General features: G+C 39.4%; 1 protein-coding gene across 2 annotated transcripts in view; it reads right to left on the reverse strand.

Moving 5' to 3' along the window:
* ADCY8 (adenylate cyclase 8) overlaps positions 1-14,458 on the reverse strand; it is a 2,045,143-nt gene that overhangs the window by 657,467 nt on the left and 1,373,218 nt on the right. For both annotated transcript variants that reach the window (XM_044067040.1, XM_044067038.1), the window contains one exon: positions 9,500-9,672. In XM_044067040.1, the coding sequence (XP_043922975.1) occupies positions 9,500-9,672 (173 nt within the window). The remainder of the gene's footprint in view (positions 1-9,499; positions 9,673-14,458) is intronic.

The raw sequence follows: 14,458 nt of genomic DNA on the forward strand, positions 1-14,458 counted from the left end.
GCTAATACACCAGTCTGGTCTGTGTGAGACCATCCTGGAGTATACTGACATAATTTGGGAATTTAATGATTGCACCTAATTTGCAGTCATCTGCAGACTTGGTCAGCCACAACCATTTAGTTTTTACCTAAACTTCTGAGAAGGATATACCAAACAGTAGGGGGCCCCAGCACTGACCCTTGTAGCACCCGACTGGTAACAGGTTTGCTGGATGATGTGGAGTTACCCACTTTGATATTGTGTGTCTGGTTTATGAGCCAGTTGGCAACCCATCTTACAATGAAGGGGTTTACATTCAGTTTGCTAAGTTTATTGTTAATGACTGAATGTGGGATTATGACAAAAGCCTATGCCAAGTCAAGGTATTCTGTGTGCACAATTTTCATCAATGGCCTTGGTCACACTTTCAAGGAAATCTATCAGATTTAACAGGCAGGATCTTCCCTTCACAAAGCTAAATATGGTAGAATCTTGGGTTTGAAGGTCACCGATGTCTTTATGAAGTCAAACCAGTACAGATCCGAACCAAGAACAAAGTAAAATATATCCAAAGGCTAGAAAGGAACAGAGCAGTCCAAAGTGTCTTGAATGAAAATTGACTTTAATAAAGAAAAAATAAATAAAAAGTTGAACATTACATCTAATGTAATGTAATATAATGTTCAACTTTTTATTTATTTTTTCTTTATTAATGTCAATTTTCATTCAAGACACTTTGGACTGCTCTGTCTTTATGAAGTCCATAATGATACATTCCATGGTCTTACAGATGAGGTTGGTCAGACATCTGTAATTCCCCACGTCTGTTGCTAGGTCACCTTTATGGAGGGGAATAACTGTAGCTGTTCTCCATTCCACAGGAACAAACCCTGTGGTTAGGCTATGATTGAAAAGGGTACTTAGTGGTGATGCTAATTCATGTTTTAGTCTGTTTAGAAGAAGCCTAGAATGTCATCTGGTCCCATAGAGGCTGTGTTCTTTGCCATGGAGAGGGCTTTGAGGACTTGCTCTTCAGATATGTAAGATGTGGGGGTGTTGGGGGAGGGTTTGTTGCAAGTTAGGAGTGGATAAGGGAGTGAAATGTTTGCCAAACCTATCTGTTAACAAGTTTGCTATCTCTGTGGGGGTCAATGTGTGTGATTCCATTGGCCACCAGTTCTGCACATGCTGTGGTCCCACCCTTTGGGTTACGTACATAGCTGTAAAAGGCCTTATGGTTATCCTTGGCAGTACTTGCTAGGTTTCTCTCAAAGGAGTTCTTGGAGGATTGGACAACTTGTCTTATTTGCCTGTTAAGGCTAAGGAAAGTGCTTTTCCATAGTTAGGGTCTTGTCTTTATTTTCTTGGACAGCAGCTTTTTGCGTTTATTGCAGAGTTTGATGCTGGAAGTCCGCCATGGCAGCTTGATTTTACTTGGGCCTCTGGCTTTGGTTCTATCTGGTACAGCCGAGTTTATACACTTATGCAAGCGTTTGTACAGGGCTTTAGTGTAAGCTTAGGCATAGTTACCACTTTCAGCTTGGGGTGAGGCTTGGGATGCATTTATACCTTCAGCTAGGAGGGTATAGTTTGCCTTGGTGAAGTTTTTTAGCCTGATTTCACCCTTTGTGAGTTCTGGTGTTAGTGTCAGTTTGAAGGTGACTGATTTGTGGTCAGTTTTAACTAATGAGGGTCCAATAGATTCAGCAGTGCACCTGTTTGACATGTTGAGGACCAGATCTAGAATGTTTGTTCCTTTTGTCAGGGTATGGACAATTTGCTCCAGGACATTTGAATTCAGAAAGTCAAGGAACGTTTGTGCTAGCAAGTTTGGGCTAGAGTAGGTATCCCAGCTGATGATGGGATAATTGAAATCCTCCATAACTAGTGTGTTCGGTAAAATTTGGATTGTCTTCAGTTTGGTTAAGTTGGCTTTGTGGGTGTCATGACCCATGGAGGGGGATCTATAACTGGCTAGGACTTGAATGGGGGGATCTAACCTGGATCTGGAGTAACTCCATGGAATTGCCCGATCTATCTAGATGTGAGGTGAATGTATCTATACAGATAGAAACACCGCCTCCTTCAGTTTTCAGACATTCATTTTGCTGTCTAAATGTGTGGATGGTATTGTAGCCTTACAGGGATGGAGTACTCTCTGAAGCCTTAAACCAGGTATCTGTCATCTTCTAGTGATAGAAGTGCTTCCAGGCAGTGCAGTTTCTGGTTTAAGCTCCTAGCGTTTAGCAGCATGACCCTTATTTTGTTCTGATTAGTTAATTTCATGTCTGTAATATTGTTTTCAAGACCTTGCCTATAAAAGGCACTATGGGGCAGGCAAGAGCCTTTGCCAGTAGCTGAAAGCCTAGGGGTGCCAGATGCAAACCGTCTCTGGCAAAGCTGTGAGGTTTGTCAACCATGGCTTCCCAGGCAGACAGGAACTGGATCCCCTTGGAATGACACGAAAAACTAAGCCAATTATTGAATTCAATAATTTTTTTTATACTGTGGCATCATTCTAGGTGAGTATAGTATGCTGCTCATACCTCTCAGCTGTTCAGATTTTCATAGAAAGTACAGATTTTTAACACATATTTTTGGTCTGTTCCTCATAACATTTGTGGTTTTCTGGAAAATCACTGGGATGATCTGAGGACTGAAGTCACTGAATAATGGCATAGATTTTAGTTGCACACTTTAAATCCTTCAGAAAATGTATGTTAAAACAAACCCTGTTACTTTAGCAACTTTTTAAGTTTATAACAACAATATTTAAAATATGTCCCTATTTTGGGGCCTTTGTCCCCTATTTTGTCGGACTTTGTCCAGATTTCTTGCACTAAGAGGTCGAGAGAGATGATGCTGCTCAAGTCTAGGGACATACCTGCCTGTGACACATACTCAGAGAGCTCGACCATGTCTCGCTTCATATAGTCCAGTGAGGTACATCTCAGGTCATTCACACCAACATGAACTATGACAGAGTCATAACAGTAGTTGTTGCTGAGAGACCTTAGTGCATGCGTTATGGTGAATCCTGGCACCAGAGAGGCAGCTGACCATGACTTTCTATTTGTCAAACCTGGTGAGTGGGACATCCATGTGTCTTACTATTGAGTCTCTAATCAGAAGAAAACTGCGTTTTTACTGCATGCTAACAAGGCTCTTTGAAAACCTTGTTCCTGGGTGAACAGTTTGTCTTACACAATGCTCAAATGTAAACAAACTCCTCTAGCAAAAAATCTGAGATAATGCCCCTTTAAACCATCTTCGTTGGTCTCATTAATTACCTCTCCATTCAAGCAGACATTCAATGGGTGCATAACACTCTCTGCAAAGGACGCGCTTTTGCAGATCGACAGAGTACTTGGTCCTTACTGTGTGTTGCCCTGACCTACTTGCTTCCTGTTCAGAGTATCATCACATTTCCTTAACAATATCTTGTGCATCCATAGCATGTGTTCCTTGTCACTTCGGATCTTCAGTGAGAAAAACATTATTTCCTCTCTCTCTGGTTATATTCTTTCATCTCCAATCCATACACCCTTCAGCAGAATATGGTAAAAGTAAAAATGTACCTCACACAAATTTCATTCTAATAAAACTAAAGTGCACACAATGCTGAATTGTAGCCAAATGGTGATCCATTGTGACTAAGATAGGATAGAGTCTCCATTACTGTGTAAAAGTCTTGCTATTTATGTATTTAATCTTTTATAACCAGGGTGGTGGACTGATCCTAAGTCCATTAGTTATATGCATAATGCAAGTGATACTTTATTTCCTAAAATATTCAGTGGCCACCACTCACCCCATAAAAAAAATTGTGTCACTGCCTGGACTGTAGAATACAGTGAGTTATTTTCAGTACATTTGTTTACTGTGCCAGTTTCCATTGAGTCAGGTTTGCAAAATACTGTTTTGGTGTAATTTAACAAATGTGGAGATGAGTAGATTGCCAGGAAATTACAGAAACCGCATGTTACAAGACAGCAGTTCCTCAGAAAGAAATGGGCATGCAAAAGTAAGGTAACATAACGTCTTGTAGAAATAATTGGGGTTAAAACAAAAGTAACTAGTAATAAAACAGACTGAAATACTCAAGGAGTTTCTGAAACTTGCTTCGAAAACTTAGTTTGAAAGTGTTTAAATAAATAAATCTTTCTACTGCTGGCAAACTAAATAAATAAATAAATCTTACTGCAGGCAGAGGGGAAGAAATTGAGACTGTAAGTCCCTTCCTTTCAGTTCTGAGCTGTCAATTGCAGTGACAGTTTTAACACCTCTGCAGTAGTGTGGGGAGAGGGGACTGTCAATTCGACTACAAAAGAAAACCTAGAACAAAGGCTTCCAGTTTAGCTACTTATCTGGCTGCAGCTGGATAACTTCAAATTATAGTGTAAATCAGCCTCTGAGCAAAACATAAATGGGGGTGATTAGCAACAGAAAAGAAGCAGCCCTCTTAAAGAAGGAATACAAACTGACAGTGAGTCACACATTTCCCGTTTTATGTCAATGGCATGGGAATTCACAGTTACTTCCTTATGTCTGGCATGAGTCATAGAAAGAAGACTTGAAATGCTTCATGGGAAAGAGAAAGGGTTGAAGCACAGACCTCCCAACCGTTCCGAATTACTCGTTTTTTACCGAGTTTTGGGTTCCAAATGAAGGGGTGCCACGATTCCCAAGTGGCACCCCTTCATTTCCAATTTTTCTTTACATTTTTAAAATTTTCACGCTGTCGGAGCTGATGTCATCACGTGCGCAATGACGTCAGCTCTGCCAGGCTACCAACCAGTCAGAATTGAGCTCAAGGAGCTCACATCATCATTTCCAGCTGGCTGAAATGTCGGGAATTTGAGCCGGGATTAATGGCGGCAGCCAGGCAGCAACAGTAGGAGGGGGCAGCAACACTAGGAGGAAGCTGAGCAGTTCGCCTGAAATGGTGGGAATTCGAGCCGGGATTAATGGCGGCGGCCGGACAGCCAGGATTAATGGCAGCAACATGCCAGAAGGAAGCTGAGCAGCTCACCGGCCGGGATTAATGGAGCAAGCTGGCGGGCCGAATGAACAGAAGAAGAGCTTGTAGTTCGCCAAGCCGAACAGAGGAATAACTACTCAGGCAGGTAAGGAACTGGTGTGTGTGTGTGTGTGTGTGTGTGTGTGTGTGTGTGTGTGTGTGTGTGTGTGTGTGTGTGTGTGTGTGTGTGTGTCTGTGCATGTGCACATGCACATGGATGCATGCATGCTTGTGTCATGATTCTCAGGCTACATGGATGCATGCATGCTTGTGTCATGATTCTCAGGCTGCCAGTCTGAATTGTTGCAGATTCATTTAGATGTTTGTTGAGATCTTGCTCTATGGAGACTGCCTGCACTGTGTGCTAAGGAGAGCAGAATCATGTTACATTTCCTACACAGACAATTCAAGGACTGGCAATTGTGACCAAATGTAGGTTCATTTTAAAGGGCTGTCTCGTGTGACCTGACAGACTAGATGACCAGGACAGCTGGCAACCCCTGTAGTGGTTTGATTTGTTGTACTACAGCCACCCTGAATATCTGTAGGCAATGGTAGCAGCAGTGAGACATGGATGGCTAGAATGGTATAGTTAGGTTTGCCATTTGTGCAACACATCCTACTTTTTCTACACTTTTTCCTTTTATTTTTCAGCAAATTATCAGCCAGTAAGAGACAGTATAAGTAATAGAAAGTGGAAAGAGTTTTTAACAAAACACTAAAATTGTGACTCTAGGTTGTGCTGCAGTGGAGAGATTAATAGCTATCTGTTACTTATGATCCATGTTTTTATGTGTTTTTATGTTTTCATAACTGACAGCCCTGCATGTTATTGAGTGGTATGGTGAGATATGACATGGAGGAAGACAAGAAAATGTATTGCCAATGTGAGTTTACATCACAGTATACCCAAGATATTGATCGTTGTTTGCTAGTGATTATGAAAATAAACAATATCTCCATATATACTTACTTCAAAAACAAGTGACTTGAAAGTGTTACATGACATCAGATGAAACCTTAGATGTTGTTGAAGAAAACTTGTCTCTGATAGCTGCACTGTATATTCACTGTTATTTTTATTGCCAATTGTACAATTAAGCATGTTTCATATTTCTGTAAATATCCCAATAAACATACATTTATAAATTAATTTCTTGTTACCATGTGAAAGCTTATGTCTGATTAACAGAAGGGTTCTAACAGTATAATGTCTAGGTTGTATAGTTTAAGATATGAAAAGTAGTTTTTGAAAGTTTAGCAGAAATATAACTTGGGCTTGTGTGCAATATATCATACTGTTTATGGAAAGACTATGAATATGCAATTACCATTGTAGGGAATACTTCTTACTGATAACATTGCTATTTTTGCAGTTTTAGTAGTTTTCCCTGTTCACAAAATATTTCTGTTTGTTTATCTCATGCATTTTAAGTTTATTTTGTCAGGTAATGCTCAGGAATGCTAGCTGTTTGTAGGCATACTAGAGGCATGACATTCCACAATACATAGGTGGTAAGCAATTAATTACTGCAGGAAAGTGCTAATCTTTATGCTTAATATTCAACAATAATTCAGGAACATGCAAATTAACTGATAATCCGGTCTTTCTTCATTATGGATAATGTGTCTTTGATTTGCAATTGTGGGCATTGCAGAAACAGGGACTTTTTACTGCAGCCCTTGCCAAGTCTATTTTCATTGTGAGACAGAATAGCCAGGTAATGGGACATTGGAATGGCTGAAGTGGTGCTATATGTTGGTTGTCTGTCCTTCAGTTTGCATTTGAACGTTGGTATCCCACAATTCCATTGGAGTGGGTAGGTTCACATAATTATGTATGCAAATTTTATGTTAATCAGCGTACAGATTTGTACCTATTTTTCATGTGCCTTGTCCAGATTTTTGATGTTTCCAGGTTGAGAGATATGTTGAAGTAGAAGAAGATCACATTGATATATCAAGCCCCACTGGTAGCCTGTTGTGGTAAACAGGCTAAAATTACAAATAAAGCACTTGGAGTGATTTTGAGGTGTTAAAATAGGTCTGGAAACAAAGATAAACTGAAAAAAAATTTTTTTTTAGTTCTAGGGTGGAGTTTTCCTTTAAGAAATACAATAAAATATACGCAAAAGGGACAAAACTGAGACAAGCAGACACACACACACACACACACACACACACACACACACACACACACACACACACACACACACACACACACACACAGTATTTCTGCAGTTATATTTTTTATAATTTTAACACATATATTCAAAAATCACAAAACTCATTGCATTCCAGAATTCTATTAGAAATATTTCTGTCATCGTAGTTACTATTTACATGAAGCCAGATCCTGTATAAGAAAGCTATAAGTTTTACTCTGAGAAATCCTTGAAAGGATTCCAGTCTATTGCGGTATACATACCCCACACTACACACACCTACAATCAATTTAGAGGATTGCCAGTGCATGTACCAGCATGCCACGAGGATTGGAAACTTGGCATTCCACTGGAAACTGCATTCACTGTATCCTAATGCTACTATATGCAATTTTGTACCTGTTAACTTTTATTCTGTTTCAAAATACAAGTCCCTCTTTCATAATTTCTGACTCTTAAAAGTTTATCTAAGCGCTAATCAGCTGCTATACCTCTCTGACATTTAACCATATCTGTTTGCAGTACTTTCTCTTTGTCACTCATCATTATCTTTGGCATAAACTTAAAGTACCCAATTTTATTACTCACAAATATCTAGCACTGTATTATTATCCAGTGCATGTCAATGTAGGTACATCACAATATTGCAAGATTTGATTTATGTTAATGTACTTTATTGAAGATTTTTTGTTTAATCCAATGTTTCCATGTTGCAATTGCTATCTTATGAAACTTTGACTCACTGTATTAATGTATGCCATTGTATAATCTTGTGTGGATATTTTCTCACTGGGTTTACACTGGAAAGCTTTTTTTTTTCCAGTCGGACTTTCCCCATCAACAAAAATAAGTAAATAACCAAATAAATAAACTACCACAGACACAGGGAAGACATGTAGTAAACTCCTCACAGAATGCTTGTTATTGAAAAAAACCAGAAGATTAACCAGGTGCTTTCAGGTGGAATAACCCCCATAGTGTGGCTCCATAGCCATACTGCTTCTTGACAAATGTGTTTTAAATGCCAAGTTTAAAATAAGGAATATACAATTATTTTGTTTGCAGTATGATGTCAGTTGTTAAAATGCTCCCAAAAAGTGTCACTTGTGTTCTTTTAGGCCTCACAGCATAATACCTAAGCAGTCAAACTGATTGTGTACCTACCACCGCAGTTCTGAAAACCCACCTTCCTCCATGCCAACACAAAGATCAGCAGTGGTATGCAACCCTGCTATCTACGGTGGCCTGCTGAAATCATACCAATATATAGCACAGCACACCTTCTGCATCACTGTCATTCTGCCTCAGATGTGATGATTCTGTTGAGCTGCAAAGGAATTGATTATTATACTTTTTGCATGGTAACACCCTGAGTGCAAATTGTCAATGCATTTTTCACAGTTTATGAAACCTATTTCTGCATGCCAGTTCAATGTTGGAATTGATCTACTTTGAGCCAGGTGCACAAAATTAGATGTTGTACAAATGAACTATTCCATATATATGTGAGCTGTATAGACAGTGGCCTGTATATTGCATAATTGCAGCCAGCTTTGTATTTGCTTGATTATTTTTTAAGTAATAAGAAATGCCCACATATGCATCTTATTGAACAATTCTGCTATCTAGGCTGTGGGTGACAGACTGATAAGAAAAGTAAATGACTGCTCCAGTAGCCCACACTCCAGAGAGTCTTTTTTACAATTTTACATCCATATATAGTATTCCGCTGCAATAAATGAAAAGTGAGAATACTGGACTGTGAAATTATCTCTAGATAGGCCTTTTTTCTTAAGGCATATTTTAATTAATGGCATTAGATTTAACTCCACTGAATGATGATTGCAATTGCATTCTGTTTTACTTCATTAATGTAGGCATGTCAAGCTTCAGTTAAAAATATTCCTCAGATATGTTCACATTCCTAAATCTAAGTACATGACTGTGATCTACAGAACAGTCAAGAGCATATTAGAACAAATTCATATCTGTCACTATTATATCACAAAAAGTGATTTGTCTGCATTGTGCAGCTCAGAGGCACATCACTATACAAACTGTCATTTAAATTGTGATGATACATATTTAATGACCAAACAAAAGTCATAGACCCCAGCAGTGAATGGACAGATCAAACGTATTTTGCTCCCTTCACTCTTTCAGATTTTCAGATACTGTTTCATGTATGGGATCTCTGCAGTGTAATAAATTCTGTCAATAAAGTCACTTGAAAAAAAAATAAAAAAATAAAAAAATAAATATATCTATATATATATATATATAATAGTAAAGATATACTAATGAGCTATTCAGAATAAGAAGTGGAATGACTTACTCTCTGTTATTGTGGAAGTTGTCATATCGCAGGAAAAGGGATGTGAAGATGGTCTCTGTCAGCAGGGAGTAGATGGCTATCATGATGAGTAGTATAGCCAGCTTCAGCACAGAGTTCAGTCGAAGGAACACAGCACAGGTGACCATGGCCAGAACACCAGTAAACACAAAGTACTAAACACAAAGCACAGTACATGAAAACTAGGTTATTCAGCATAAACATGTACAATATGCTTTTTTTATGCATGTAAGTAGGAGATACTAAACTTCCTATCAGAACATCTATCCTTTATTAATTAAGGCATTCATTAAATTACCAAGCTTGGCTATCTCAGGTACTCACTGTTTTACCTGGAAAATGAGATTATTATGATAACTAGCTGCCCTTGAGTTTGTGGATATTAATCTAAAATTCATACTGAAATGTAGTGCAATTTCAGAACTATAAAATAAATCAGACTTACTGTTACTTTTCCACACTTTGTAGCAGTTTTGATAGAAATTCAAAGACTACAGAATACTTCCCTTAAAAAAAGAATCTGTCTCAGTGCCTTGGCAAGCATAATACTTGTCTTTTACACTAGTTGCAGTAACCTGTCTAATCATTGTACTTTGTAGGTAGCCCAAGATATGCTGCAAATGCCAGTTTCAAGTTTAAACGATGAATGCAGGAAGGCTGTTCTTGTATTAGAATTCCTCAACTAGATCACTCGTCCTTTTGTTGTTGAAAGTACAGTTGTGTAAGTTGCCTTATGTATATGGGTTAGATATTGTTGAGGATTTAACAGCCTGTTAGCCTTCAAAGCTTCAAGGGCACTTTACACATGCTCAAACCATTATCTAGCTCAAGCTGAGCTGAAGAAAAAGAGGGTTTGGGCGCCAAGCCCTTCAGACATTCATGCCAACAGAGAGAAAGGGGATAGAACCCTGAAAGAAGAATGCCATGAAATAATAATACTAATATTATACATCCTCAACCTATAAACAAAAACATACAAATAAACAAACAAACGAACATTTATTCTACACTATTAACAGACTCTACTCCATATAAATTCATCCTCATTCGTATCAATATATCAATCCCTATATCTACCTACCTATCAGTCCCTATAATACCCTTCAGTCCCTATACCTACCTATCAATCCCTCTACCTACCTGTCAGACCCCATACCTACCTATCAGTCCCTATACCTATCTATCAACCTTTCAAGAAAGTACCTTAAAACAACAGCTAATAGCATTGCCTATCCTGTCTCAATTCAGAAACCCCACATTCTGTCTCTCTCTGGAAAAAAAATCACACATTATCCCTCTAAATAATGGAGGAAATGAATTAACTTTATACGTGTAGCAGTCTTATCCTCCCTCAAAATGTATTCATTTTGTATTCAAAAACAATTGTTAAACTGTCTCCTGCAGGAGGAACTCCTATCCCCATCACGATACTGCTTCTAATTCTCCCATAGTGCAAACATGGCACTTCTAACCTTTATAGATGCTGTCAATAAAGCTAGAAATAATGGCAAACTAGTCACTTCCTGATTTCTGGACTTGTCTAAAGCCTTCAACACAGCTTGTCACAGCAAACTCAACTGCAAATCTCCTCATTAGCTCAATCTGAGCCCACTTTCTATGGTTCAAAAGTTACTTGCCTAATAGGTATCAATTAGTAAAAATTCACTCCACCCTCTCTTTATACCTCTCAGTCACCACTCATACCTCACAACTGTACATATTTTTGCAGAATGTCCAGATTTTTACCTCGTATGTTTGGCCTGTTTTTCATAAAATTGTGTTTTTCTGGCAAATCATTGTCAAATCATTGAACACTGAAGTCAGAAAATAATGGCAAGACTTCTGAGTTTCCAACTTCATATCCTTCACAAACTGCATGTTAACACAAATCCTGTCCTTCTATTGTCTAAGTTTGTAAGAGCAATATTTAAAAACGGTCCCGATTTTTGGGCCTCTGTTCTCCCATTATTTATGGTCTTGTCCATATTTTTTGCTCTAAGATGTTGAGAGGTATGCCATTGGTGTACCACAAGCCTCTATCCTTGGTCCCTTCCTCTTTAACATTCTCACCAACACTCTACAGGCATCGACACAGCAGGCATCCCTAATATAATACGTAGATGACTCCACACTCATGTGCAATTCAGAAATCTTGGCACATCTCAAAAAAATTATTCAGGAAGCTTTATCAGCTACTAACACATGGTTTTGAACTGATAACTTGCATGCAAGCCCCCCCCACAAAAAAAAAAAATATTTTTCCCTGAAATTTTTCTCTTTCTCATGAAAAAAACAAAGTGTAAAATTCTCTCTCTTAATAATATAAAAATTGAAGTCAGTTCTCATTTATTTAGTTTTTATTTATTTAATGACATTTGTTAACCGGGTTTGTCCAACTGGGCTTGTGGCCCATTTTCAGTGGAGACCCGAGGAGAAAAGCTCCAGTAGTACATTTTTAAACAAGTACAATTTTAAACAATATTGATATAATAGCAGTTATAGCAAAAATATTCACATATGTTGGGTTGCATGCATAAAAGTTAAAGTTGCATTAAAAAAAAGCTTAGCAACATAATTTTACATTGATATAGTTCAATGGGTAAACAATAAAATTTTTTGTTTGTATAAAATTATGCAAATGCATAGTACACCCATTGGAGAGAGAGGTGTAATGAGGTACTAAGTATGGTCCTAGAGTGGATACATAAAGGGAAGCAAGACTAGGTGGGGTCATGGCAAGGGCAGGTCGTGGAATTGAGAAAATAAGCTTTTAGTTCATTTTTAAAGTGTGAGGTGTGGGAGAGTGAACGTAAATCAAGGGGAAGTTTGTTACAAGCATGGGCAAGGGAGTGTTTGTAGAGTAGTTTGCCTACTGACCTTTTTGGGTGGTAGATATCAAGTAATTGTTGGTTAGATGTACAGAAGGTCTGGGATGGGATGTAGATGGAGACTAAGGAAGATAGAGATGGACAGAGGGAGGTTCATAGGTTCATAGGTTGGTACTAGGCTATCAGCCCTAGGGCCTATACAAGCCTAGCCATAACAATTCCCTGGCTATTTCTTCCCACATTATTTACTTTCCTGGACCCCTGTCTAGCAGGGCGACTGACGTGATCCCTGGGGTGAATTTCCTTTCTCCCATCCAATCGTCAAGGTTCCTCTTGAAGAGGTCCAAAGAGGCACTCTGCTTGACATGTATGGGCAATCTATTCCAGAGTCTGGGGAGTCTCTGGGTCAGGAACCTATCCCTCCAGCATGTTTTGTTTATTGTGATGACAAGGTTTAGATCCCTGGAGCGTGTAGCTCTGAGGGATTGGGATTTCTTTAAGTGTAGCATGTCCAACAGCTCTGGGTTTGACATGGCCTTGTATGTTAAGCAGAGATCGCCTCTGAGTAGACGATATGCGACAGAGTATAGCTGAAGTTTTTTAAGGCGGTCAGCGTAGGGCATCTGCTTTAGGCCTGTGATTCTTTTAGTGAGGTATTTCTGAGGCCTTTCCAGTTGTTGCAGATGTCTTGAGAGGTACATACCAAATGGGGTGTTGTATTCTATAATGGGTCTAATGAGGGATGAGTACAGTGGGACATTGACCTCCTTTTTTCTGGATGAAAAGCCCTTCATGATGAGGTGTGCCACATAGTAGGATTTCCTGACTGTTGTGGCGATGTGGTTATCGAAGCTGAGACCACTGTCCACCTGTGTCCCTAAGTCTCTTATCACACTTTCTGTGTTTAGTGTACTGCCACCTATATGGTAATTCATGGATACATGTTTTTCCCAAAGGGATAATAATACATTTCTTGGCATTGAGCTTGAGCCCATGGCTCTGGCACCAAGCATCTGTTTCTGTAAGGCCCTTTTGTAGAGTATCCACATCATTTGGGGATTCAATAATGGCTCCCAGTTTGCAGTCATCTGCAAACTTTGTTAGCCAAGTCCCTTAGTGTTGACCTGTACTTCAGAGAAGTAGATGCCAAACAAGAGCGCCCCAGGACTGAACCCTGAGGTACTCCACTTGTCACTTGTCTGGAGCTGGATTTGGAGTCGGCTACTTTTACAGTGTGGGTTCTATCAGTAAGCCATTTAGCAACCCATTGGGTGACATAGGGATTAATACCCAACTTAGTAAGTTTATCTATGATTCCAGAGTGGGGATGGTGTCAAAGGCCTTGGCAAGGTCTAGATAGGCTGTGTGGACCACCTTACCCTTGTCCATGGCTCTGGAGACTGATTCAAAGAAGTCAATCAGGTTCAGGAGACAAGATCGGCCCTTCACAAACCCAAACTGGGTGGGGTCCAGTGTTTGAAGGTTGCCAATGTCTTTGTTTATAAGTTCCATGATAATACGCTCCATGGCCTTGCAGATAAGGCTTGTCAGACTGATGGGACGGTAGTTTCCGGGATCCAAGGTGGATCCCCCCTTGTGGATTGGGATAACTGTAGCTCTGCGCCACTCAGTGGGCACGAAACCTGAGGTGCGGCTATGATTAAACATGACACTTAGGTGAGGTGCTAGTTCATATTGTAGTTCATGTAGTACACAGCCCGGGATGTCATCTGGTCCCATGGATGCTGTATTCTTGGCTTTAGAGAGTGCGTTTTGTACCTGTGTGGCCATTATCACTGGAATTTGGCAGTCTTCCGGTATTGAGATGGGCCATTTAGGGGGTGAGAGGGGGGTGAAGTTGGCACTGAATCGATCTGCCAGGATATTGGCAATATCCTTTGGATCAGTATATTTATTGCCATTCTGTTTTAGCTCAGAGCAGATCTGAGCATTGCCATTTAGATTCTTGACATAGTTATAGAATGCTTTGTGGTTGTCTTTGGAATCTTTGGCAATTTTATTTTCATAACTAGCTTTGGAGGATTTTATGAGGCATCTCAGTTTCTTACTGAGGCTAGTAAGGGAGTTTTTTGCATCCTGGGATTTTCCTCTT

This window comes from Protopterus annectens, chromosome 3.part1, assembly GCF_019279795.1.
Source record: "Protopterus annectens isolate FY-2018-M chromosome 3.part1, PAN1.0, whole genome shotgun sequence".
Classification (NCBI taxonomy): domain Eukaryota; kingdom Metazoa; phylum Chordata; order Ceratodontiformes; family Protopteridae; genus Protopterus; species Protopterus annectens.